Below are 26484 nucleotides of genomic sequence, written 5' to 3'. Positions count from 1 at the left end.
AGTTACATTTTTGGAATATCTCAGAATATCTGAGCCTGCACCCTGGGAGTTGTAGTCCAAAAATAAGGGCAGTATGACCTCTGGACTTACCATTGAAATGTGAAATTGTCAATAGTGAACCCTATTGAACTCAATGACTTCTGGCAAAATCATACCAATGCTAGGTCCTTCATAAAATTGTGCTGGAGGACTTAGAAATGCCTAGAGAGAACACCTCTCTCTAGGAGTCTCTGAGTCCTCCAGTGTGACTTTATGGTCAATTTCTGGCAGAAGCATGCCATAGAATTGCACTGGAGGAACTAGAAAATGCCTAAAAGGAATATATTTTTTCAAGGGCAGGTACATGCAACTGTGACTTGGTGCAGATGCAGCCCCAGTTAGTGAATTGTGAAGATGCACACTCAAGCATGGGTAATTGTATTCCAGTGTACACTGGGTGCTTTCAGTGTTCATCAGGCACTCCTGATGAGCATCGGACACTCCTCACCCTCACTGGGCACTTCTGATGTCCACTGGCCACGGCACTCTAATACAGATGCTTTCAAACTACTTAGTTCTATTTCCTGCACACCTAAGTCCACTTATGATGCGGCATTCCCACCATACATTTTACCAATGGGGAATATTTTTGTTTCTCTTTGATTGCCAAGTGAAACCAAAGTACTGGCAACATCCTAGAGAACCGAATACCGGTAGTTACACCAAATGATGGAGCAAATATTTAGATACCTCCCTTTTACAACTTGCTAGAATGTGCTGCTGATCACATCACACTATTTAAGCCAGCATTAAGTCACCAATGGGATTCTGATACACATCTTCTAATATCACAGCCCACAGTTGATAAGATGTATCCTCCATGCAATGATACAACAAAATCCAAAATACACATTGTGGTGATCCCTTTATTAGGTCAGCCAGAAGCTGTAAAACAACAACAACATTATGGTAGCTTTTGAATCCCACTGGCATCTTCATCATGCAGAGATGGTTAAAAAAGCATGCAAGGGTAACAAAATGATGGGGTTGATGTCACAGGTCTGCATCTTGCTTGAGCTGTTTGCTTAAGGTTTTTAAAAAGTGGTCTCAAGGGAGGGTTGATGCAAGCAGGGACTGCAAACAAAGGCAGTAAGACAAGTGCAATAAAGCCTCCTTCACCATTAACTTTCTTTTAAGATCTGGACCTGCCTCTATTCAATGCAAGGCTCCAAACCAGAGAACAGTGAACCTCTCAAGAAACCCCTATTAGTTCCATGTAATAAGGCCTACAGCATGAAATGATATAGTCCTTGAGCACTTTTAATAAGCTACACAAGGTTTGCAGTCATCCAGAAGACTATCACATGCACAGTCATGGATGGCTTTGTATGTCCACGGAATATACTGGTCACAAAGCAGCATCAAACTCTGTGTTTTTTGGCTCCCCCTTCCCTTAGCACGGTGCAACCAGTTTCCTCCAAAAAGCATCTGGTTATTCCAATTGGGATATCCAAAAGTAAAAAAAAAAACGAAAATGAAAAAGCCTACATGAATAGTTCTGTGACTCTGACAGCCAGCTCTCTTCCATGCTTCCATGTTCAGCTTAATGACTATTGGTCTCTGTTTTGTTCTCTGGAGATCCAGCTGGACAGCAGCCTGCCTGGTCATCAGATTTCCGGTAATACATCCTGGTCAGGACAGTCAGGATGAAGGTTTCTAAAATCAGGAGCTGGTAGTGCATCTCTTCAAGCAACAGAGGAGAAAGAAAAGGATGAGTGCAGCTGTAGTTGGAAGCTCCCTTAGCTGTGGTGGGGCAACACTATGCCAGGTTTCAGATTGAATTTTAAAGGACCAATCTAAATTGCTCCTCTAATATTTGGATAAAAACCCTGAAAAGATTCCCTGCCTCAACAACACAGAATCATAGTTGGAAGAGACCACAAGGGCCATCCAGTCCAACTCTCAATCAAAGCATCCCCGACAGATGGTCATCCAGCCTCTGTTTAAAGACTTCCAAGGAAGGAGTGTGTTCCACTGTTGGAACAGCTCTTACTGTCAGGAAGTTCCTCCTCATGTTGAGCTGGAATCTCTTCCTGTAGCTTGCATCCATTGTTCTGGGTCCTGTTCTCTGGAGCAGCAGAAAACAAGCTTGCTCCCTCCTCAATATGACATCCCTTCAAATATTTAAACAGGGCTATCATATCACCTCTTAACCTTCTCTTCTCCAGGCTAAACATCCCCAGCTCCCTGAGTCGTTCCTCATAGGGCAAGGTTTCCAGACCTTTCACCATTTTAGTCGCCCTCCTTTGGACATGATCCAGTTTCTCAATGTCCTTTTTGAATTGTGGGGCCCAGAACAGGACACTGTATTCCAGGTGGGGCCTGACCAGAGCAGAATAGAGTGGCACTATATTGATCTAGATACTATACTTTTATTGATGCAGCCTCAAATTGCATTGGCCTTGCTGCATCACACTGTTGACTCATGTTCAACTTGTAGTCTACTTGGACTCCCAGATCCCTTTCACATGTAGTTTCATTCAGCCAGGTGTCCCCCATCCTATATCTGTGTATTTTATTTTTCTGCCCTAAGTGCAGTGCCTTACATTTCTCCATATTGAATTTCATTTTGTTAGCTTTGGCCCAGCTTTCTAGTCTATTCAGGTAATTTTGAATTTTGATCCTGTCCTCTGGAGTATTAGCTATTCCTCCTAATTTGGTGTCATCTGCAAATTTGATAAGTACGCCCCCAATTCTATCATCCAAGTCATTGATAAACATGTTGAATAGCCCTGGGCCCAGGACAGAGCCCTTTGGGACCCCACTGGTCACTTCTCTCCAGGATGAAAAGGAGCCATTGTTGAGCACCCTTTGGCCGGTCAACCAATTACAAATCCATGTAACCTTGTCTGGCACACATTTTACAAGCTTGTTTGCATGAATGTAATGGAGAACCCTGTCAAAGGCCTTACTGAAATCAAGATATACTATATCCACAGCATTCCCTTCATCTATCAAGCACCACTAGACATCAGTGAGTACTTCTGTTTCTTCGCACTTTTTGTTGTTTGCCTTCAAGGCATTTCAGACTTATGGCAACCCTATCACTGGATCCTTCTTGGCAAGATTTGAGAGGGGTTTGCCCTTACCTTCCTCTGAGGCTGAGAGTGTGTGACTTGCCCAAGGTCACCCATGTTTGAGTGGGGATTCAACCTCTGGTCTCCAGAGTCATAATCCAATGCTCAAACTACTGAACCATGCTGGCTCTTTTTTTCCTCTGTACTATTTCAAAGTCCTGGGGAGCCCATATCACTCTCTTGGGGCAGCTTTTCTAGCAAAGCTTTTTAGTGTATGTGTGTATATATGTATGTATGTTATATCCCCTTTTTCTCCCAGCACCAGATCCTAGGCATTCCTATCTCCTGGTCATGCACAGCCAAGTCAGACCTTGTTTGGTAAAGCCTTGTATTTTGCATTCCCCCTCAGTCCTTGCACCAACTGCATAGGATCCTGCTAGTGACCTTTGTGCACGTTAATGTGGCTTACATGTACATATGTCTCTTTTCACTATTTTCAAGCCCTTTACACTCTGTCCAAATCCAACCTCCAGTAACTACCAATCTGCTGCAGCTGCTTACCAGTGGAGAAGGAAGGAAGCAATCAATCAATTGGGACAATGAAGATAGCAGCTGGTCCTGGCTCTGTGGGGAAGGGAAATGAAGTGGCCCACCATCTGGGAATGCAACCTTTTTTTTTTTCCCATCCTTCTCCAAACTGAGACAAGCTGCTGCTTTATCATCTGAATTGCATTCCCTCATCTTCTCCTTCCCAATGGAAAGCCACAGCAGTAGTGAGCAATCCTAGGGCTTGGCCAGCTGCCGGGAAGGACATGGACCATCATAGGTGGAGCATTCCATTCCATCCATTTGATGTAAGCAGGTGGCCTCTATGTTAGTTGGGGGTTCTGCTCAGTTTGCTCTCTCAAGTCCCCTTCCCTATAAACTCCCAGATGGACACAGTAGACTCTCAAACTCACGCTGGGACCGCGCTCTGGAGGAGAAAGGTGGGGCACAGGCAATCTGCCCACCGTTGCCCAAAATGCTGAAGATGGAAGCCTGCAGTGCTGTCAAGATGAGAAGAACCTGGAAGCGAAAGAGCAGAAGAGGGAGTTTTGATGTGGCTCCAGAAGAACAGGTTTTGGGTGGGTCTACACTGGCCAGAATACTTTGGCCAGAGTATTCTGTCCCCAGATTCCCCCATTACCTCCATACTCCAAAGCGACACCGGGTGGTGGATGACACATGCGTTCCACTATGTCACCACCAGCAGCAACACAAATGGCTCCCTTTGAGGTCAAAAATGAGGTGCCCACCATCAAAGATATGGCTGGAACTATGTTGTGATTTTGGAGGAACTGAACCATGCCACCGGCACTGGTGGCAGTGGGCAGTACAGGGGGATGCTGTGGAAATAGCCACCTGGTGTCACTCAGAGTGCTCTAGATTTTCCTGGGAGTCAGCAGTTTTTAAAATTTGGTTTTAGGGAAGGAATGGCCCAGCTTCATTGCAGAACTATCTTTCCCACGTGAAGACAGCTCTGCCTCATGAAGACAGGGCAATGCAAAGGAAACTGGTTTAAATGGCCCATCTACACATGCCCAAGTCTCTTCAATGAAGCAGTTTCATACCACTTTAACCTCACTAGAAAGCTCCAAATGAGGTCCTCATTCTTCAGTTTAGCCTCCTAACCATACTGGGATAACAATACTCATCTATCCTATAGTGTTGTTGCAAGGATTCCTGAGGTAAGGTTTGACTTAAATCTGCAGTTTTAGGAGAAAGTATTCACAATTCTCAGGCAGAAATTTTGAAATATCTCCATAAACTACAACTCTGGTTTTGCAGCAGAGACAGAGAAGGCTAAATGGCTTGCCAAACTACAAATCCCAGATTTCCACAGCATTAAGCCACGGTAGTTAAAGCAGTGTCAAACTGCATTATTTCTGCCTTGCAGATGCAACCCTCATCATAATGGGATAATAATGCTGATTTTCCCTACAGTGTTGTTGCAAGGATTCCTGAGATAATGTTTGAAAATTCTTTACCTAAATTTGCACTTTAGGGAGATGTTTTCAGAATTCTCAGTCAGAGACTTTGAAATCCTGGGATTCTGTAGGATGTTGCCATAGCAGTTAAAGTGCAATCAAAGTGCTACTACTGTGTGGTGTGGAAAGATTTGAGTCTTCAAGGGGTTGGAGAAAACGCTACGACCTTTCTTCACCAGGGCTCAGTTGGGCATTCGAATCCTCCACCTTTGTGTAAGCGTAACTAGGGAGTTTATCACACTCGGACTAATTTCAGCATTAAAGAAAGCTTAAAGAGCATTTAAAGCATCCCGCAAATGAAGCAGAAATGGCGAGTAATCGCGCAAATGATTATCACACACAATTGTGCAAATATAGTGATATCAGAAATGCATTGTCACTGAAATCCCCAAAGTAAAAAGATGTACATTAATGCTTCTTTGTGACTACTTTAACGGAAGGTTTTGTGCAATGTCATGTGAAATTGTTATGCGTGATTACGCAATTTTTCTGGGATATTCATGGGGTAAACCTCCGATCTCCTTCATGTGATAAACCCCTAAGATAGGCTTACCTGGAAGCAAGCAAATTTGGCCCCGACATTCTGCTCAGCCATGTGTGTTCTCACGGCGCGAAACAGTATGCCCAAGGCCCAGAGCCCAAAGAGAGTGGAGACACCAAGGGTAGTGTTTATCCAGAGAGCCACGCTGTATTCTGAGATCTAGATGCAAGAAAAGTATGGGGGAAAGAGCATGAGCAATATTATTGTTTTATTTATCCATAGTGTTGGAAGAGCCCACAAGGGCCATCCAGTCCAACCTCCTTCTGCCGTGCAGGAACTCACTATCAAAGCACTCCCTGTAATTGATGGCCATCCAGCCTCTATTTAAAAAACCTCCAAAGAAGGAGACTCCGCCATACTCCGAGGGAGCATCTTCCACTGGCAAACTGGAGGTTCAAGTCCCGATATTATTTATTTACAATATTATTATTTATTTTATTTCTATACTGCCTTTTTCCCAAAAATGGACCCAAGGCAGCTCATAAACTACAGAACAACCTTGCTGAAAGAGAACCTGTAGATTGTGTTAGGTCCATGGGAAAGTATATTTCAGAAATAAAGACGTTCATAGTAAATGAGGAGGCAAGGACTGTTCCCTGAAGATTGGAAGCCCACCTGAGTCCCACACCTGCCACTCAGGACAGCCTTTGGGATCTGTCCAGGTGTTCTCCAGCCATTTGGACCAGAAATGCCTTTAAAACCAAACCAAAATTAAAATACAGTAGATACTGACTGATTGATAACTGACCACTCCAAAGGAAACAGCAGTAAGAGTGAGATGTCAGATATCTGTATGAAGGTCTTCTATGGCCGGAGAGGGCAATGGAAACAGGTGTAGGGATAAAAATTTAACTCCCTGGATTCCATGCCTTCCAAAATTTCGTAGATGAAAACCATGACATATGTGGCCTAACAATATCGAATAGTGATCAAGTGGGATGACCAAGGAGTATCCAGGATTGTCCTTGCCAAATCAGAGCAATTGGAGGGCATGGGCATGGGAAAATAATTTCATGGTCCTGTGTTCCCTACCCTTGCTGCTGTTGTGTGCCTTCAAGTCATTTCCGACTAATGGCGAGCCTAAGGTGAACCTATCATGAGATTTTCTTGACAAGATTTGTTCAGAGAGGAGTTTGCCATTGCCTTCCCCTGAGTGTGACTTGCCCAAGGTCACCAGTGGGTTTCATGGCCAAGTTGAGAATAGAACCCTGGTTTCCAGAGTCATCATCCCAACTATAAAATAATAAAATAAAATAAGTAATAATAGTCCAACTGCCTCTTGCTCTACTGTGCACAAATATGGGAAGAAGGCCTTTGGAAGCAGGTCTGATGTTTTCCCTTCCTTCACCCAAACCCAACATGCCTCCCAACCTTTTCCTCTATGCACAACTGTTTGAGGCAGTCTCTCTCTTAAAAACTCATGGACAACTGCCTGACCCCATTCTTAGCATATTTAGCCTCATGGAGAAACCCTCTATTAGCAACACTTTTAAAAAATTTGACCTCCAGACTTCCCACTTACATCAGCTGTGTCATACAGTCCTTCTGTGGTCAAAACAAGCCCAAGAAAGGCACAGAAACCCCGGAGGAAGGCATACTGGAAAGTGCCCAGGATCAGAAGTCTAAGTTTTTGTCTGCAATGAGAAAGGAGTAAACATAGGCTGTTAGGAAATCTTAGTTTGCTTTTAGGAAACTCCCAACCAAAGGTCAAGCTGCCACTCCATGCCCTGGAATGGTCCTGATTTGGCAAGAACAAATAAATCCTCTCCTCTTTTAGCCCACTTTCTCAGCTGCTTTTAAAATTTCTCTCTCCTCTCCCCCACTTTCCCCTTTGTCCTTGGTTTACTTCAATCTCTGCAAACTGAGTTTGAGTGCAAATGTAGTTTCTATTCAGTTACTCAGCTGGTGTGGGAAGGTGAGAGCAAGGGGCAGAATCTTGCCCTTCCCAGAAGGCTCAGGTAAAAGCAAACTGCTATATCTTCCCCTATTTCTACACTGCAGAAATAATGCCATTCAACACAACTTTTAACTGCCATGACTCAGTGCTATGGAAATGCTATGCAATGGAAAGGTGGAGATTTGTGAGATATTTAGTCTTCTCTCTTGGCGCACTTGGGTGCCACAACAAACTACAAATCTCAGGCTTCCACAGGATGGACGGAGCCATGATAGTTAAAGCGGTGTCAAACTGCATTAATGCTGCAGTGTGCCAGCAGCCCTAGTTGGTGTGTTCTTGCTCATTGATAACTTTTGCCATGTTGCCAGCACTCTAATCTTGCTTGGCCCCATGTGTTTTATTCTATGAAATGTTGGAGGGTATGCCATTCTCTGTGTTGCAAGAGTCCAGGCTGCAAGTTGTGGGGGCCCACTGGATCAGACCTGTAGACCTCTGCTTCTCCCCAGTTCAGGTGTTTGTTTGCCAACTTCCATTCTTTCCTCTTTCCATTCACGAATTCACAATACCAATTTCACCATCCCAACCCATCACTGTGTTGTCTAATGTACATGGACATGACTACAATGGGTCCTCCACATTTGCTGGAGCTAGGGACACAGGACCCCCATGAAAGTGGAAAACCCACAAATAAAAAACACATTTTTAAAAACATAAGAACACCTTTCTAGGAATCTCTAGGTCCTTCAGAGCAACTCTGTGGTCAGTATCCACTGGAGTTTGGCCACAGAATCATGCTGGAGAACCTACAAATGCCTAGAGGAGTGTTCTCTCTAGCAAACTCTAGGTCTTCCAATGCAACCTCTGGCAGAAGTTGCCCATAGCGTCAAGCTTTAGGATCTAGAGATTCCTAGAGAAAACAATAAAATCCGTGAATAATTACAACTGGAAAAGTCAAAGCCATAATGTGGAAGGATAACACTACTGTGGTGTAAATAATAAAAACTGAAGCCCTTAGTTAGAAATTCTCTATTCTTTTTGTACTCATAGCCCAGAGGTCTCCATGACTGGAAAATGAGAGGGTCATGTAGGCAGTAAATGCCCTTTTATCCCTTTGTCTTGTGTTTTACATATAGATAAGAAGGGGAACTGCTTCCTTGATTTCCAAGGGTTAATCTCCTATTTACATGGGTGAATCATGAAATTCCTTGTTTAAGAGACAGATGCTTTGTTAAAGACATCCAAAGTTCCTGATGAGTAAATTTCATGTGCTGTTTACTTCGATAAATGATAAACAGATCGGCACAAACACAGCCATCTCCAAGGACAGCCCAAAGGTGGTGATGAATGGTAGGATGTCAATGATCTACGATAGAGAGATCTTGTAGCACCTTTGAGACTCACTGAAAGAAAGAAATTGGCTACATGAGCTTTCATAGACTTCAGTCTACTTCCTCAGATGCATTTGGTGGAAGTAGGCTGAAGTCTACGAAAGCTCATGCTGCCAACTTCTTTCTTTCAGTGAGTCTCAAAGGTGCTACAAGATCTCTCTACGTACTGTTTATACAGACCAACATGGCTATATCTTTGAATTCTACCACTATGATCTAAGATGTTAATGTTTCCAAGTTGTAAAAGAGTATAAAAGCTAGACTCTTGAAAACCTTTCACTCATCTTGCTTTGGATCTTTCCAGGTGGACAGATTTCTTCAGAAATAAACTTTTCCCTATGCCTTGGTCATGTTGCTTCTCCTCATGTGGGGTCTCTTCTAAGCTATACGAATCTCACTCTTGCAAAGGGGGACAGAATAAGAAATAAGAATTCCCTTCTCCAGGACATTTTCTTTCAGTCCCTAGATTTCCACCATTGTAGCAATGTAAACCTTAACCTGAACATTTAGAAATCCAATTTAGGCATTCAAAGAAAGGGGCAGGAAAAGTGACGAGGGGAATACAAGCACGGCACATGAAAGCAGTCCAAGAGGGAACAGTTTTCAATAGCTCTCCTGTTGCAGTGCTCAAAATTGAGGAGTGAAAGAAAATTTCATTTGGAGGTCGAATTCTTATTTGTGGAAGGCAATACTCTCATCCTCCTACCAATAGCTATGCCTTTGCTAAAGTATAAGCATGTCTCTAAAGCACAATCCCTTGGTTTAATTCCCATACTGTTTCATGTGCTGTTGTTATGTGCTTCAAGTCATTTCCAACTTAGGGCAACCTTAACATGGCGTAGTGCCAGTGCCATCATTCATGTAACTGAGGGTGTTTGCCTTTGCCTTCCTCTGAGACTAGAGAGGGTGACTTGCCCACGTTGCCCCAGGGGGTTTCCATGGCTGAGCAGAGATGCGAATCCTGGTCTCCAGAGTCATAGCCCAGTGCTCAAACCACTATACCGCACTAGATGCCATCATCCATGTGACTTAGACATATACACATTATTGTCTTCCTCATCTACCCTTTGCCCTCATCTGTTGTATCCTTCCTGTTGAATTTTAGATTGCAAAGTCATTGGGAAGAGATCTGTTCTCTTGTGATGAGATGACAAGTTCAGTTTTAACATAGTTGTTGTGGGAGAAAGGCAGGAGGAAATACATTGCCTAAGGCCAGGGTGGGGGGATGACCCTATGAATGTTGGACGGAATTTGGAAGGTGGTCTTGCAGTCTGGGAAACAGAAATGAGATGTGATGAACTGGCCAAGAGCATCCTTGTGAGGCAGTGTTATAATTTGTATAGTGTGCCAGGAAGCCATTGTCTCTATTCAAGTGATGGACTCATTAAAACTAAACTAGTCACCTCATCACTGTAGCCACCAATTTTGCATTTCCATGGCTATTCATACAGTCTGCTTATAAAAGCCTGTTCCTAGGTACCAGTTCACTCCATGTATCTGAGAAAGTAAACTAAGGGCCCAAACAGACAGGCCAAAATAAAGCTGCTTCGGGTCACTTTGGAGGTATGCTGTTTAAATGATGCATGCATCCTAAGAGGCCGGAAGCCATGCCAAAGCCACGATCCAGTCCTTTTAAGCCAGCACCTTCTCCCTGAGATTCCTCCCCTTTATCCTGAGAACCAGAGAAGATAATCCAGGTCCTGAAATCTGGAAACACTAAGATCTCCCATCCAAGAATTTGCCCAACTTGATGCTCTTCAGCTTCCAAAGAAAGACAAGAGATCAGGTGGAATGGAGCTCCACTCACTTGGTCATTGTGATGTGAGGGCAACAAGGGCAACAGCAGCAGCATGGTCCAGTGCTGATCCTCACAGGGGTGTCCTTCAAGGCCTTGAGCACGGCCGCCTTCCCCCCAAGTCCTTCCACCATGACCAGCGTCATCAGGTAGAAGCAGACAGCAAAGTACCTGGAAGGAACACAGAGAAGGAAAATGCAGCCTTTAGGTACTTTTCATTGACTGGTTCTCCCAGTTCAACCACCAGCTACTGTTAGAAAGAGATTCAGAGACACAGTTCTCTCAACTTGAGTCATACCAGTATGGCCAACTATGGCCGACAGCCATGTCTCTTCAGGGTATAACCAAGAGATTTGTGCTTTTCCTTTGTGTTGTTCTCCCATCCAAGTACTAACCAGACCTGACTCAAGCTTCCAAAATCAGGTGAGATCAAGTGTGTGTCCACATAAATAAATGAATGTGTGGTTAAATAATACCTGAGACGCTGCCTAATATGGCCGTCCCTACAAATCCACAGATTTTTTATCAACAGATTCAACCATCCACAGCCTGAAAATACTTTGAAAATACACAAATCCCCAAAAGCAAAGCTTGATTTTGCTGTTCTATATCATTTTATATATTGCTATTACATTGTATTTAATGCAACTTGAACATTTTGGTATCCATGTAGGGTCTTGGCCCCAAACCTCAATAGACACCAAGGGCCCACTGTACTGAGTCAGACCTTTAGTCCATTGTTAACACACTGACCGGCTGATGTGAAATTGTTTCTCTCAGCCACAACAGGAATGATTAAGATGCCATCCTGGTGAATCAAAGATCCAGCTTTGTTTAGAGAAAGGAATGCATTTCTGTCCCTGACAGGCCAGAATCTGAACAAAATGGGAGCCCTGAGCCACAGGCTTGTATGCTATATTTCAGGCAAGCTCCTGGAGCCGTATCGCTTTATTAAACAAACCTGGCAGGCAAACAAAAAGACACGTGTTTTCCACATGACTCTCTTCTCTTCAGGTTATAAAAACATGGGAGAACATTGCAAAGTGATATTTTTGCCAAACAGATTGTTTCAGCTCAGCAAATGGGACATTTTTACAGCCCTTTGCCATGGTTTTACAACCGGAAGAGAACGATAGAGAACAACATCATGTAGAAGGAGAAAAAAGCACATGTCTTTACCTGCCGGGTTTGTTTAATAATGCGCTAAGGCTCCAATTCACTACTGAAAAGCACATGTGCTGGGAAAATGTCCTCAAGCAAATTCCATAGAAGATTTGACTATAAGCTAGGCTTGATACCCTGCCCCTTGGTGTCATAAGGATATATACCAGTGATGGTGAACCTATGGCACGTGTGCCAGAGGTGGCACTCAGAGTCCTCTCTGTGGGCACATGTGCTGTTGGCCCAGCACAGAGTTTGCCAGAGTTTGTTACTAGAAAGCCAGAGGGACACGGCACTTTGCAATAAATAAGTGGGTTTTGGGTTGTAGTTTGGGCACTCGGCCGCTAAAAGGTTCACTGTCACTGATATATACCATGTAACCATCACAGCCATCTTATTCTTCTGGCAGAAATTTTCAGAGACCAATACACAATAGAGGTAAAAGCATTTTTCTGGGTTAACCCATGGGAAGCCATATTTATTCCATTGTCTGGCACCAATTTCTCTTAAAGATTTGGAGGCAGGATTGCTTTTCCATCCTATTAGGGGATGTGACGGGTAGAACATGGGACCATATGCAAAGCTACAACTCTACCATAGAGCTACCTCCAACACAAAACTCATTGTTCATTTGTTCTTTGATATAGCACTGTGTTTGGGTGGGTGGCTTTTGCATGTTTTATATTTTTAAATATTCAGCTGCGGTTTTTCTATGTACGATGGGCTCTTGGTATTTGCAGGGGTTTGGTTCCAGGGCACACACATCCTGTGGATACCAAAATCCATGGATGCCCAAGACCCATTATATACAATGAAATGGCATCCCATATATAAAACAGCAAAACCAAAATTTGCTGTATGGATTTTTTAAAATTATCTAAATATTTTTAAACCCTGGATGGTTGAATCCATAGACACAGAGGGCTGACTGTATATCGTGTGTGTGTGTGTGTGTGTGTGTATTAAAAACCTCATTTTCAGTGAGTGTTATGCCTGAATGAGAAAGAGGGTCACCCCAGGAAGGTACTCACGAGGTAATGGCCATTTCTACCACTGACATGGACCGAGGGATCCAGAGTCCCACAAGGCAAAAGACAGAAACGACCTAGTAGAGAAAGAGGATAAAGTGAATATCAATATCAGCACTGCAGCAGATCATGCTCACTGACTCTGATGGGAGATGGACCAGAGATGGAAGACCATGACAAGAAGCCCCCTTTTTATGGTATCAAGGGACACTTACAGTAGGTCCTGAGCTGCTCCAGATGAGGGTTTTCATCTTGACAAAACAGCTGACCTTCTTAGAAAGATATAGGGCATCTTCTGTGAAGATGACGATGGACAGGAAGGTAAGGAAGGTCACCATGCCAAGAATGGCGAGGTCCACAATGTTCTGCTCTGTAAGTAACAGTAAGCTGATGTTACTACCATGAGGAGAGAGGCTAGTCCAAAACATTATGAAGCCTGAGGAAAAGGCTAAGATGATGCCTTTACCTCACTAACCCAATCCCACCTACAAAAACCATCCAGCTGAAATTATATTTCAGTGTTGGAGACAGAACAAGATCTTCCACTGTGTCTCAGGTGGGCAGTCTCATGACTAGTCTACATGCAGGTGTATTGTGTGAATAAGTGTGAATTTTTGTACATTCGCATAGAGAGATAATTGTCTTCCTAAGTAAATTCAAATCTATTTGCTTTTCTATTCACTCTCCCTCTGACAAAATGTGCAGTTATCCAAATCCATGCAAAGCAGACAGCTGGCCACATGCGTGATCCCCGCATTGCTGTGGACTTCTGCAGATACTCGAGCAAAACATTGAAAGCCTTTTTTCTGTGGAGTTTAAGGAATCCCCTGCACACACATGGAATTCTGGGAACGAAGGGCCAAAATAACATTCCAACCTCTGCTTTGCCATCTTTCCCTCCGTAACAGAATTTTATTTTATTTTGGAAGAAACCAGATGGAAGAAGCAATGGACAAATATTATTATAAGTGGAAGACCACCCTGTGTACTTTATCAAATTAGACTCACAAAGTGTCACACTCTTGAAGTTGAAGGCTTTCATGGTTGGCACCTATAGGTTTTTGTGGGTTTTTCTGGCAATGTGGCCATGTTCTAGAAAGGTTTATTCCTGATGTTTTGCCAGCATCTATTATGGCTAGCATCTTCTGAAGATGCCAGCAAAACGTCAGGAAGAAACTCTTCTAAAACATGGCCACATAGCCAGAAAAACCCACAAAAACTATGTCACAATCATGTTTGTTTAGGAAATGCAAACATATCGGGTTGGGGACACTCATTACTGCACAGGTCTTCCAGATTCCCTGTTGCTGTTTTTGTCCTTGATTCTGCCTTCTGTATGCCAGCTTCCATAGCCCCACCTCCCAGTATGCCTTTTGGTTTATATTATTATTATGATTATCATTATTAGAGCAATTGTGCAATCATGGCAATCCATTAGTCTAAAATAAAGATATAAAAGAAATGGGGTTAAATCTGAGAGGGAATAGTGAGGAGGGGAGGAGGAAAGGAGTAGAATCATTATAATAAAATTATGACAGCCCTGTTTAAATATCTGAAGGGGTGTCAAATTGAGGATGGAGCAAGCTTGTTTTCTGCTGCTCCAGAGACTAGGACCCAGAGCAATGGATGCAAGCTCCAGGAAAAGAGATTCCACCTCAACATTAGGAAGAACTTCCTGACAGTAAGGGCTGTTCGACAGTGGAACAAACTCCCTCGGAGTGTAGTGGAGTCTCCTTCCTTGAGGTCTTTAAGCAGAGGCTGGATGGCCATCTGTCAGGGATGCTTTGATTGAGAGTTCCTGCATGGCAGAATGGGGCTGGACTGGATGGCCCTTGCGGTCTCTTCCAACTCTACGATTCTATGATATTAGCAATCTTATAAACACTTTACTGTCTTAGGTTTATGATTTCAAAAGATAATGATGTTAAAGCACTTGGGTTAACAGATAATGGATGAAAAAACAAGGTTTGAAGAAATTCTGCAAAGAGAAGCAGCATCACTTTGTAACACTCGGTAAAATAATTATTTTTAATGGGATGACAAGTAACATTGGAGTTTATCACATGTGAGGAATTTCTCTTAATTTCAAATGAAAAGAAAGTGGGGCAAGAACGCATTCACATAAAGTCGCTAGTTTAGCGAAATTACATGAATGCGAATTGCGTTCGAACTGGCTTCCCATTGCCCAAAAATAGCATGCCATTGCCCGAAATTGCGTGTGGTAGTCTATCACGCAATAACATGAAACCCCATGATTGCATTCACATTGCTATTGGATTATACTTTCAATTTCCCTTGTCTGATAAACTCCATTGACTGAAGTTAATAACAAGGAATCAAGGAACAAGAGTAAAGATATATATATATACTCAAGTAACAGAACAAATGTCAACAGTAATTTTTAAAAAAAATGTAAAAAGGAAGTGGACTTTTGAGTATTAAAAGAAAGCATTGTATAGTACATTGGAATTTGGACATTGCCACACAAGCCCCATTTTTGCCGCAATTGTACTTGTTAAAGAAAACAGAATGATATTGTTTGTGAGCAGCCATTATCACATGTCTTGCCAATGACATGGCTGTGTCTGCTACCATCATCATGGTCTTTCCTGGAGTGCCCTGTAACCCCAGACCTTCTTGCCTTTTTCCCTACCCAACCTGCCTTTTTCATTTTCACTTTCTAATGCACTTCTGGAGTTCTGCTGATGTGATTTAAGTTTTAAAAGGGTGAGAGAAAAGGGGAAGAGAAAAAAATTAAACCAGGCTTTTTGGGAACAGCAAGGGAGAGGGGGCAGAGGAGGAGAGGAGGGGGTATTGACCCTACATGACCGCCAATATTAGAACTGATGCGGCAGCAAAGTTTCGCGCACGAGGAATACTTGGACTGCTGCACAATTAATAATAATAATAATAATTTGTTTTATTTATATACCGCTATTCCAAAGATCATAGCGGTGAACAGCAAGTAAGCCAATTAGCAAGTAAGCTAATTTGCCCCCAACAGTCTGGGTACTCATTTTAGCGACCTCGGAAGGATGCAAGCCTGAGTCGAGCTATTGGAAGCTATTGGAAGGTTTCCCCCATCAATGAAAAGGGATGCCCTAACCACACATCATATACATAGCAGCTATGGGTTAGAGGCAATGCTGTGCGATAAGTATCACCAAAGACACTATTTTACAACTATAATTGCAGTTTAAAAGCTTTGTGGGATAAGCCCCTCAGTCTCCTTTTATTCTTCCACTGTGAATACAGTCAGTCCTCCGTATCAACAGGTTCCAGACCTCCCTGGAAGATACCAAAAAACGTGGGGCCTCAAGTCCCATTACTGTCAATGGATGCTGACGTGTGTGTGGTTGCGTTGGTGTGGCTGCATGCATGTTCCACCATTAACAATAATGGGGCAGAGCCATCCGCAGATGCTCCATCTGCAGATGGCTAGCCTGTGGATTCGGAGGGCCATGTGTACATGCTTTCCTTTTTTGTTATTGTTATTCCATTATTTATTTATTTATTTATTTATTTATTTATTTATTTATTTATTTCACTTGTATGCCACCTTTGTCCCAGACCCAGATAAAACCATTTTAAAAACTTTACAATAATTAAAAAAACAATTAAACTAATCTAATTAAACAGTATACATTTACATAAAAATATACAGGAGTTAAAAAGCATAACCTCCGTTGAGGTTGCAGGAGGATACCGATATGGGAATAGCTCACATCTTGAAGCATCTTTAGCCAGACTTACGTTGGAGCAACTGCAGAGCCCTTGGCGGATGGGAAAAGCAGGCGGCTGGGATGCTAAAATTGGAGATCAACAGATGGACCAGTTCAGGCGGAAACCTGTAGGACAAGAGGAAGGTGGAAGAAATGAGGCACGGGATACTTGTATACCACCCTGACCACAGCTTACCTTGACTGACTTGGAAAGCTAAACAGGAGGAAGCTTGGTTAATCTGTGGATGGGAAACCTCCACAGGATAATGCCAGGGATTGCCAGGTAGGGCAACAAAAGTCCCTTGCTGGATGTCCTGGAGAGCTACTGCTACCAACCAGAGTTGACCATACTGAGTTAGATGGACTGCCGAGAATGCAGAGGGGTCTGGGAATCCAGAAGGGTTCAGTCCAGACTACAGTCCTCATCGTTGTTGTGTGCCTTCAAGTTGTTTTCGACTTAAGGTTGGTAGTTCATTGTGGCACCTGAGGTCTCTGACAAACAAGGGCAAATGTCTCACAAAACTACAGTTCCCTTGATCCCATAGCATTCAGTTAAAATGAAACTAATGTGCTATAACTGTGTACAGCAGTATGAATGGATCTAAGTCAGGAATAGGTTCTGGAGTCACGCCTTGCTCCACACAAACTATTCTGGCATTTCAGGCAGACGGACTGAGCATAGAATCATAGAATCATAGAGTTGAGGTAGATCCTCAGAGACCATCCAGTCCAGCTCCATTCTGCAATGCAGGAATACACAATCAAAGCACCCCTGACAGATGGCCATCCAGCCTCCAAAGACCTCCAAAGACAGAGACTCCACCACACTCCAAGGCAATGTATTCCACTGTCAACCAGTCTTACCATCAGGAAGTTCTTCCCAATGTTAAGGTGGAATCATTTTTCTATAGTTTGCATCCATTGTTCTGGGTCTTATTCTCTGGAGCCCCAGAAAACAAACTTGCTCCATCCTCAACAGGACATCTCTTCAAATATTTCAACATGGCATTCATATCATCTCTTAACCTTCTCTTCTCCAGGGTAAACATATCCAGCTCCCTGAGCCACTCCTCATAAGACTTGTTTCCAGACCTTTCAGCAGCAGTTGCCTAAATCCCACAGAGTGGAACCAATGACTCTCTTTTTGCTATCCAGCACTCCCTACAAAACCCAGATGGATCTTCTATGGTGCTTACCTGGGATCTGGCACCAAATTTTCCAAAGCCTCCATGCTAATTCTTCCTTTCTGAGCAGTTCCCCCCAAATTCTTGACCCACTCCACCAGCAGAAATGTTCTAAATCCAGTCTCCAGCCCCAGCAGACCTGTGTTGCCCCTTGTTTGCACAGCAGGGTCAGAGTCCTACGGCTTTGTTCCTCTGCCAAGAAAAATCAAGGACGGGCTGTTTGTTTGTTTGTTTGTTTGTTTCTTCTTTTTTCAGAAAACCGATTCACTTTTCAGCGGCCTGCTTTGTTGCTCTGTCCTCTCCCTTCGCTGGCATGCTGGCAGGTTCAGTGACAGGGAGGCCGTGTCGGCTTCAAAGATGTGTCACCTGGGTTAATGAACCAGGAAGGGGAGGCCAGGCGGCAATGTGGAGTGAAGTGTATTTCCAACGTCATACTGACAACTGGCCAAGAAAATACTTGCCACAGTCTTCCTCCCCTCTCTTCTTCCTCTTCTGCTGGCCTCCGACTCTATATTGCATTTCTTCTCTTGTTATTTTTCACATGGAGCTGCTTTCTGGCAGCAACAGATGGTGGATGTTTTGCTGTGGGACTGGTGTAAACTTTAAAGGATAGGGTGGGTAGAGTACATCTACACTGTAGAAATAATGCACTTTGACACCAGTTTAACTGCCATGGCTCTAGCCTACAGAATCTCGGAATTTGCAGTTTGGTGAGGCACTAGCACTCTTTGGCAGAGGAGACTAAGGACTACAAACCATAGATTCCACAGGATGGAGCTACAACACTTAAAGTGGTGTTAAACCGCATTATTTATGCAGTGTAGATGTAACCACAGAATCATATCCAATCAAAAATCTACCAAACAGCAATACCTTTATTGGCCAACCAAAATTCACAATATAGATGTTGCAAGCTTTCAAAGCTCCACTGGCTTCTATCATCATCATCATCATCATCATCATCATCATCATCAATTTATATCCCGCCTACTCCGACTAGGACTGAGGCATTTTACAGTAAAACAGTCCAATATACAATAAAATAATACACAGTAATCCCAAATTCTACCTTTCCCCCTTAAAATAATGATTAAATCACAAGTACATTAAAAAGATTCATACTAAAAAATGAATTAAGGTGACTAAAACAGGAATGATAGGGTACAAGGTAATCGATGGAATAGACTGCACAATAGTCAATTCAATGGGAGGCTGAAAACTACCCAAGAAAGGCCCGTTGGAAGAGATCCGTCTTGACAGCTTTCTTAAAGCTGTCTAAGCTTGCAGTGTGACTGATCTCATCCGACAGGCCAGCCGTTCCATAGTTTGGGAGCAGTTGCAGAGAGGATTCTCTGGGTCACCATAGTTGTTCTGGTCTTCACCGGTTGTAACAAATTCTTTCCAGAGGACCTGAGGGTTGGATTATACGAAAGGAGGCAATCCCATAGGTAGGTTGGAGCCAAGCCATGTAGGGCTTTAAAGGTCATAACCAACACCTTGTACTGTGCCTGGAAACCAATGGGCAGCCAGTGGAGTGATTTTAGGATCAGTATTATATGGTTATATGGTCACTCCTAGTTTTTCCGGTGACCAACCTGGATTCCATATTCTGAACTAACTGAAGTTTCTGGACTAAGCACAAGGGTAGCCCCATGTAGAGCGCATTGCAAAAGTCAAGTCATTAGGTTACCAGCGCATGTACCACAGTTTCCAGGTCCCCCGGTTCCAGGAAAGGTTGCAGCAATCCAATATATCTGCATCCTCATAGAAAGAGTTAGAAGATGAAGAACAGGTAAAGAGGTAGTACAGGAATACCTGGCTACACTAAATGAATTCAGGTCTACAGGGCATAATAAACTACATCCAAGGGTATTAAAAGAACTGATGGGAGTAATCTCAGAACCACTGGCAATAATCTATGAGAATTCCTGTAGAACAAGAGAAGTCTCAGAAGAGCAGAGGAGGGCAAATGTTGTCCCCATCTTCTAAAAGGGTAAAAAGAGGATCCCAACAATATCGCCTAGTCTGCCTGAGGTCAGTATCGGGAAAGATTCTAGAGCAACGCATTAAACAGACAGTCTGTACGCACTTAGAAAGGAATGTCGTGATTACTAAAAGTCAGCATGGGTTTCTCTAAAAGAAGTCATACCAGACTAATCTTCTTATTCTGCTTCTTTTTTTTTTTGGATGGAGATACAACCTTGGTAGATGAAGGGAATGCTTTGGATGTAGTGTATCTTGATTTCAGTAAGGCCTTTGACAAGGTCCCCCGTGATGTCCTTGCAAAAAAGCTAGAAAAAATGTGGATTACACAATACCACTGTTACATGGATCAGTAGCTGGTTGACCAACAAACCCAAAGGGTGCTCAGCAATGACTCCTTTTCATTCTGGAGAGATGTGACCTGTGGTATGTCACAGGGTTCTCTGTCCTGGGCTCAGTGCTATTTAATTATCTTTACAAATGACTTGGATGATGGAATAGAGGTCAAACTTATCAAATTTGCAGATAACACCAAATTAGGAAGGGTAACCAATATCCCCATTTAAACACACTACACAACTCAAAGAAAAATTGTAGACATCACCATGACTCCAACTCTGCCACTTTCCAACCTCTGTGTGTTATTTTGATATCATTGCCTAATGAAAAAACCATGAGCCTCAGAATCTAGCATGAATGTGTTTTTCAGTTTTTGGAGAGCAAGCATGGCACAGCAATTTGAGCGTTGGATTACACCTCCGGAATCCAGGGTTCAAATCCCAGCTCAGACATAAAACCCATGGAGTGACCTTGGCCAAGTCACATGCTCTCAGCCTCAGGAGAAGGCAATGGGAAACCCCCATTTGAACAAATCTTGCCAAGAAAACCCCATGACAGTTTTGCCTTAGGGTCGCCATATGTCAGAAACAACCTGAAGGCACATAACAACAGCAATAAAGGGATGGCCACAATAGTTTGGGACGCTTGGGGGGGGGGGTTCCATTTTTGTTGTTGTTGTTGTTTTGTTTTGTTTTAATGGTCAACATGGCTGCCTCAACACCTTTCAGTGAGGCTGACTCTACAGTCAGGGTCAGGGACCAAAAGGTTTTTGAATTTGCCTGAAAGAGAGAACCAGAAGCGTGGGAAGGTGTGGGGGAAAGAAATGGGTTATGGACTTGGATCTGGGATGGGTTAGGGTGGAGTAGTAAACTAGGAGGAAGGAAGGAAGGAAGAGAGAGAAAGATTGAGCAGGTCTAGTTTATGTTGTGACACAGAGGTAGGAGTGAAAGTGATCTGAACAACTGAGAAGGCAGGGAGATTTGGACAAGGAAATACTTGCACTGGGGAAAAGGAAGAGGTTGGGCTCCAGGCAAGCTTTAGCAAAACATACCCTCCAACATTTCATAGACAAAAAACGGGACACGTGTGGCCAAGCAACACCAGAAAGCGCTCAGGATGGTGTTACCTAAATTGCACGGGTTCCTGAATTCAATGGAGAAATTAATTTAGGGATCAAATTAGCCTCGCAGCAGCACTTTCCTTTCCCCTATAAAGCCTCCGGACCGGTATTGCAGTCCTGTGCCATCGAGTGGGCTTCACATTATGGTAACTCTGCAAATGGGAGACCCTCAAGATCCCTGATCAAGCTTTGAAAACAAAGGGCAGACCTTGACGCAGACAATCCTTGATGAAGACAATCCATCTGTCATGCTGGCTGGTCGGATCTTGGTTAGCACCAGAGTTGTTGTTGTGTGCCTTCAAAGTCATTTCCAATGTGTGGCAACCCTAAGGCAAACCTGGCTGCACCTGCACTGAAGAATTCATATCTTAAGTGCCATGGTTCCATGCTATGGAATTCTGGGATTTGCAGTTTTGTGAGATATTTAGGCTTCTCTGTCAGAGGGCCCTGGGGCCACAACAAACTACAGATCCAAGAATTCCATAGGATGGATTCTTAGCAGTTAAATCAGTTAAATCTGAAGTGTGGCAGCAGCCCCTATCACAGGGTTCCCTTGGCAAGATTTATTCAGAGAGGATTTCCTTTTGCCTTCCTTTGAGGCTGAGAGAGGATGACTTGCCCAAGGTCACCCAATGGGTTTCCATGGCCAAAGGGGATTCAAACCCTGGTTTCCAGGGTCCAATGCTCAATCTAGTACACTATGCTGGCTCTCCCATGTAGAGTAGACCAATTGAATCAAAAATTGAATGTTACATCAACATGTAAGTAAAACCATCTGATTCAGTTATTCCATTCTAGATAGAACAAACAGGATCAGGCCTGGGGTCCCCCTATTTTTCTAATGCCTTCAACGTTTCATTTCCTTATCATTTTTTCCTAGTGTCTATGATACTTTGGAGCTGGTATGGCGTAGTGGTTTGAGTGCTGGAGACCAGGGTTCGATTCCCAGCTCGGCCATGAAACCCACTTGGTGACATCAGGCAAGTCACACTCTCTCAGCCTCAGGGGAAGGCAATGGCAAACCTCCTCTGAACAAATCTTGGCAAGAATACCTCATGACAGGTTAGCCTTAGGGCCACCATAACAATGATAGGCACACAAAAACAACAATGACAGTTTGTGTGTAAGTGCTTAGTTTCATCATTTTGGGCTCTCATCTAAGGAGATTATCACATTGGGGGTAATTCTGGCATTAAAGAGAGATTAAAGTGCATTTAAACGGAGACTTCCGGCCAAGATGGCGAGGAGACTTCCGGCCAAGATGGCGAGAATAGCAGAGCGGGATCTGTGAGCGGGATCCCAGCCGGACCAGCTGTGAAAGGGTAGGACTGAGGATACCTCTCCAAGTTCCTACAAAAACCCCGGTCGTTACTCGGGGCACAGACGGGTCCCCAAAGATCTGCAAACAAGCCTGTATCCTCGAGGTGGTGGTTGTTGGAGAGAGGGAAGCGGCTTGAGATCGCGGACGGACCGCAGTCACAGCTGGCGCTCCAAGAACGGAGCAAATTCCTGCCTTGCCGGATTTTAGAGGATATTTAAGGAGTAAGATTCATAAGAAGACCAAAGTAAGCTTGACAAACACCTTTCTTTTCATCTTTTTGGACCTGTGTTGGTCTTTGCTGATTTTTTTTTCCCCCGCTGGGGTCTTTAAAATAGGCTCCGCGGCAGCGATCCTCTTTTGTTTGGAGGACTGGCAAAGGGCCATGCCGGCTGCTCATAAATAAAGGATATCCTCTTAAGGCAAGAGAACTCTGTCTGGTAAAGGAATTGTTAACCTAAGAGGATTATTTCCTTTAAGAGCATGAACTTGAAGGAGTATTATTAATGTTAGATTGGATGTGAAATAATTTAAAACCAGTGGCTACAGAGCCAATAGTGCTGGAAACAGTTGGAGGACAAAGCAAGAACGGACTAAAGACTAAGGACTAAGTTTTAAGGAGTATTAAAGATTGAACTAAGGTTTGAATTTAGTAGAAATACAGAATAAATAAGTAAATAAGACAAACCAGGAGATCTGAATTTTTATCTCTTGTTGGATTTATAAGAATTAGCCGGGACTAGAAGGATTGGGACTCAAAGGACTGAAAACTACACATCACAACCAACAACTTAAGAATAGTTTTTCTGGGTTTTTGTTGTTGTTGATGCTGCTGGATCTTATTCTCTCCTTCTACTTTCCTCCTCTTTTCACCTCTGAGAACTGGCTGAAATTTATATCTACAAGCAACTTGTTTTTTGTATAAAGAGGGAAAAACAATAACAATAATATAAACAACAATATAATATAAACAACAATAACAAAGAAGCAGCAGTACAAGAAAGAATTGGTCGGATCTGAGGACAGGGGATGAGTCTGAGGTATTGTAGATCAAGTCACTCCCACAGGGGAGGCCAACCCTCACTGCCAGATTGTCACACCCATGCTCTGACCTTGTTCTGGTGGGATTATCTCTTCAATGGTTTGCAGATGTTTTTTACTTGCTTCACTTCCCTGCTTTTGTCTGCTGAAAGAAAGGACATACAATCACTACATTTCCTTCAAACACCTCTGTCTTACAGAACTCCACTGTTCCAAAGGAGATGCTTGATGGGGTCCCAGGGTCTTGTTGATATTTGCATTTTGAACAAAAGCAAGTAATGGACCATCCCAAATTAAGTCTCAAAGGCCCAGTGCCTCAGATTGCTTGGGTATGTTATACCATGCAAGGGGATGCAGCTTAGAGGCAAGATCACAAGCTTAATATGTCAAGTGTCCCGTGTTCAATCCCTGAGATCTCCAGGTAGGGCTAGAAAAAAAGAGAGCTTCATATAGGTCAGGGGTGGGGAAAATATGATCCATAAGCCTCATGTAGCCCCAGATCCCACTTTTGCAGCTGCTGAAATCCCTTTCTGGTTCTTCAAAGCTCCCTGAACCCTTCCAGATTTGGATAGTTCCCACAGGGAACAATAAAAGCCCCACAAGGCTCTAAATGTATGTACACACGCATACACAAAGCCTATATGTCAGTACATGCTCGTGTTTATAGTAGTACAGCTGACACACAATCATATTTTGCTTTTTGGTAATGGGCCTTTATTGGGGTACATCCTCTCTAGATGCTAAGGAGCTTATCACACCATGTCATTATGCAGGGAAATACCATTCAAAAACTTCTGCAACTGTATTCACAATGATAGCTGATTTGTTGACATTGTGTATCACACCCTTGCCACTTGCACTGTAATAGTGTGATTTGCACATTTTCTATCTTACATATATTTGAACCCCAAGGAAGAAGCCTGCCTTAAAAGTGTTCCAACAGATAGCCAAAGTCTGGCCCAGGTAGATTCTTCACAGAAAGGCAACTGACACTTGAAAAGACGATTCATTTACAAAACCCAGACACAACCCTCTAGACTTTCTTCATCTCACTCAAGCTCCTTTGGCAGGGCATTTGACCTCTACCTAACTGGTGGGGTGATGATGATGATAACAATAATATTTTGAAAAAATAATAATAATAGAGGTTTTATTTGTTGTCAAAAATATTTTATTCAAATATCATAAATAGCCTTCAAGGAAGTTGTAGATTTATTTCCTATACTGTTAATTCAGTCTTTGTCCACCAGTGAAACCAGGATGTTCTACACAGATTTCACAGGACGTTTCATGTTCGCCCATCCCAGAGCTCCTTTGATTCAACAAGAAGCCTGCCTCCAGGATCCTTTGTATGGTCACATCTTCAGAAGAAGCGTCAGCTCTCTGGAAGAGAAACACAAACAAGCTAAGAGATGTGAGTCGTCAGCAACCATCCCCCAGCTTCATCCCAGACATAATTCACCCGCTTCTATCGGTGACTTCATCCCCAAGCTTCGGCCTGCCAACATCCACCGGCTTCAACCCACAAGTATCCACCGGTTCATCACATTCACTCTGCGTCTGGAAGGGAGCTTCCGCCACCTTCTGAACACGTGTCCCCAGTCACACCTGCACCCAGATTTGGACGGCTGAGCACTCACAGACACGCACGCATTCGCCTCGACCACATTCTCTGCCTCATATTCACACATCCACCAGCTTTCACATTCATTCTGTGTTTGGAAGGGGGCTTCCGCCACCTTCTGAGCACGTGTCCCCAGTCACTGCACCAGATTCGGACCTCCGCCAGAGCCTGAAGTGCACTCATTCACCTCGACCACATCCACACATATATGAATGCTGGCTCCATTCATTCTCCTTTCACTCACAGACACGCCCCAGCTTCAACCCACAAATATCCACCAAGCTTCCGTCAACAGGTTTCTGCCGGGTCTGTCAGCCGACATCAGCCCAGTGTTAGGTCAAGGAACTCTGCCGGCTTCAGGTCCCTAGACTCAACACCTGCTTAGCAAGCCACTAAGGACTTGCCTTCTTATGATCATCTCCCTTCCATCTGCCAATTGGCCTCCTCTGCCTGCCATCCATCCTGCTCTGTGGGCTGGACTGCTCTGAAGCCTGCCAAGCAGGCAAGTAATCTTTAGCCTGCCTCTGTGATGTCACAAAGACCCAGAAACTTAACACAAGCCTCAGGGATTGGCTGAGCACTAGTGAGGTCAGCAATCCCTCAGAATCAATGGTTTTACAATGTCTCTTTGATATGCAGCACAAATAGTCTGTTTTTAGGGGTGACTTGCTGTAATTATGTTATGATAGTAATTACTCACCTAGTCCTGGACCTAATCACTGTTATGTCTTCACCGGCCTAGTATTCATTCAGGGAAACCTGCATTGCTAATCTTAGAATATATATGTACACACACACGGCACTTCCCTTCAAAATAAATGCATATTTTATTTTGCCACAATCATTCCTACACCCTTCACTTCTGTTCTATAGCCCTGAGCCACATGGGTTAGATCAGGCATCGGCAACCTACGGCCCGCGGGCCGGATCAGGCCCGCGGAGACCGTCAGAGCGGCCCCAGGCCGTCCCTGCCGCCGATTGCCGCCGGCGGCGCCCCCCTTCCCCCGCCCTGTGAGAAGGCTTCGGCCTTCCCAGGGGGCGGGGAGAGGCTGTGGGGCCGGGGGCCTGGCGAGAGGGAGGCGGGGGTCCCCCTCGTCCTTTTCCTCAAGCCTGCGGTTGCTGCAGAGCCGCGGGCCTGGCGAGAGGGAGGCGGGGTTCCCCTTGTCCTTTTCCCCAAAGCAAGAGGCAAAGCAAGGTGGGAAATCACCCTCCTCAGGGATTTGGGTGCAAAAGGCGCGCTTCTTCTTCTTCTTTGCTGTT

General features: G+C 43.8%; 1 protein-coding gene across 2 annotated transcripts; it reads right to left on the bottom strand.

Annotated features, from left to right (window-relative positions):
* Positions 1-887: 887 nt before the first annotated feature.
* SLC51A (solute carrier family 51 member A) lies at positions 888-18119 on the bottom strand. 2 transcript variants are annotated; one of them, XM_089508667.1, is made up of 10 exons: positions 17812-18119; positions 16647-16741; positions 13109-13263; positions 12897-12970; positions 10717-10875; positions 7147-7258; positions 5637-5783; positions 4016-4121; positions 3618-3680; positions 1655-1722 (listed from the first exon to the last, which is right to left on the bottom strand). In XM_089508667.1, the coding sequence occupies exons 1-9, from the start codon at positions 17844-17846 to the stop codon at positions 3640-3642; spliced, it is 924 nt and encodes a 307-aa protein (XP_089364793.1). In that variant the 5' UTR covers positions 17847-18119; the 3' UTR covers positions 1655-1722; positions 3618-3639. The 2 variants fall into 2 exon arrangements, with proteins under 2 accessions (XP_089364792.1, XP_089364793.1); XM_089508666.1 differs by lacking the exon at positions 3618-3680 and having other exon boundaries at positions 888-1722.
* Positions 18120-26484: the final 8365 nt, after the last annotated feature.

The sequence above is a fragment of the Sceloporus occidentalis genome, unplaced genomic scaffold, assembly GCF_023333645.1.
Source record: "Sceloporus occidentalis isolate IW3139 unplaced genomic scaffold, rSceOcc1.0.p SCAF_2, whole genome shotgun sequence".
Classification (NCBI taxonomy): domain Eukaryota; kingdom Metazoa; phylum Chordata; class Lepidosauria; order Squamata; family Phrynosomatidae; genus Sceloporus; species Sceloporus occidentalis.
The sequence above is the reverse complement of the archived record's forward strand: the minus strand, read 5'-3'. Positions and strand labels throughout refer to the sequence as shown.

Bases quoted from the DNA above. Each gene is read 5' to 3' on its own strand.
- SLC51A (XM_089508666.1), bottom strand. From the start codon at position 17,846: ATGGAGGCTTTGGAAAATTTGGTGCCAGATCCCAG. The intron at 12,971-13,108 runs GTAAGTGTCCCT...TTTCTCTACTAG, and splicing joins GGAGCAGCTCAGGACCTACT to GTCGTTTCTGTCTTTTGCCT. The intron at 1,723-4,015 runs GTGAGTTTGAGA...TGTTGCTTGAAG, and splicing joins CTCCAGAGCGCGGTCCCAGC to AGATGCACTACCAGCTCCTG.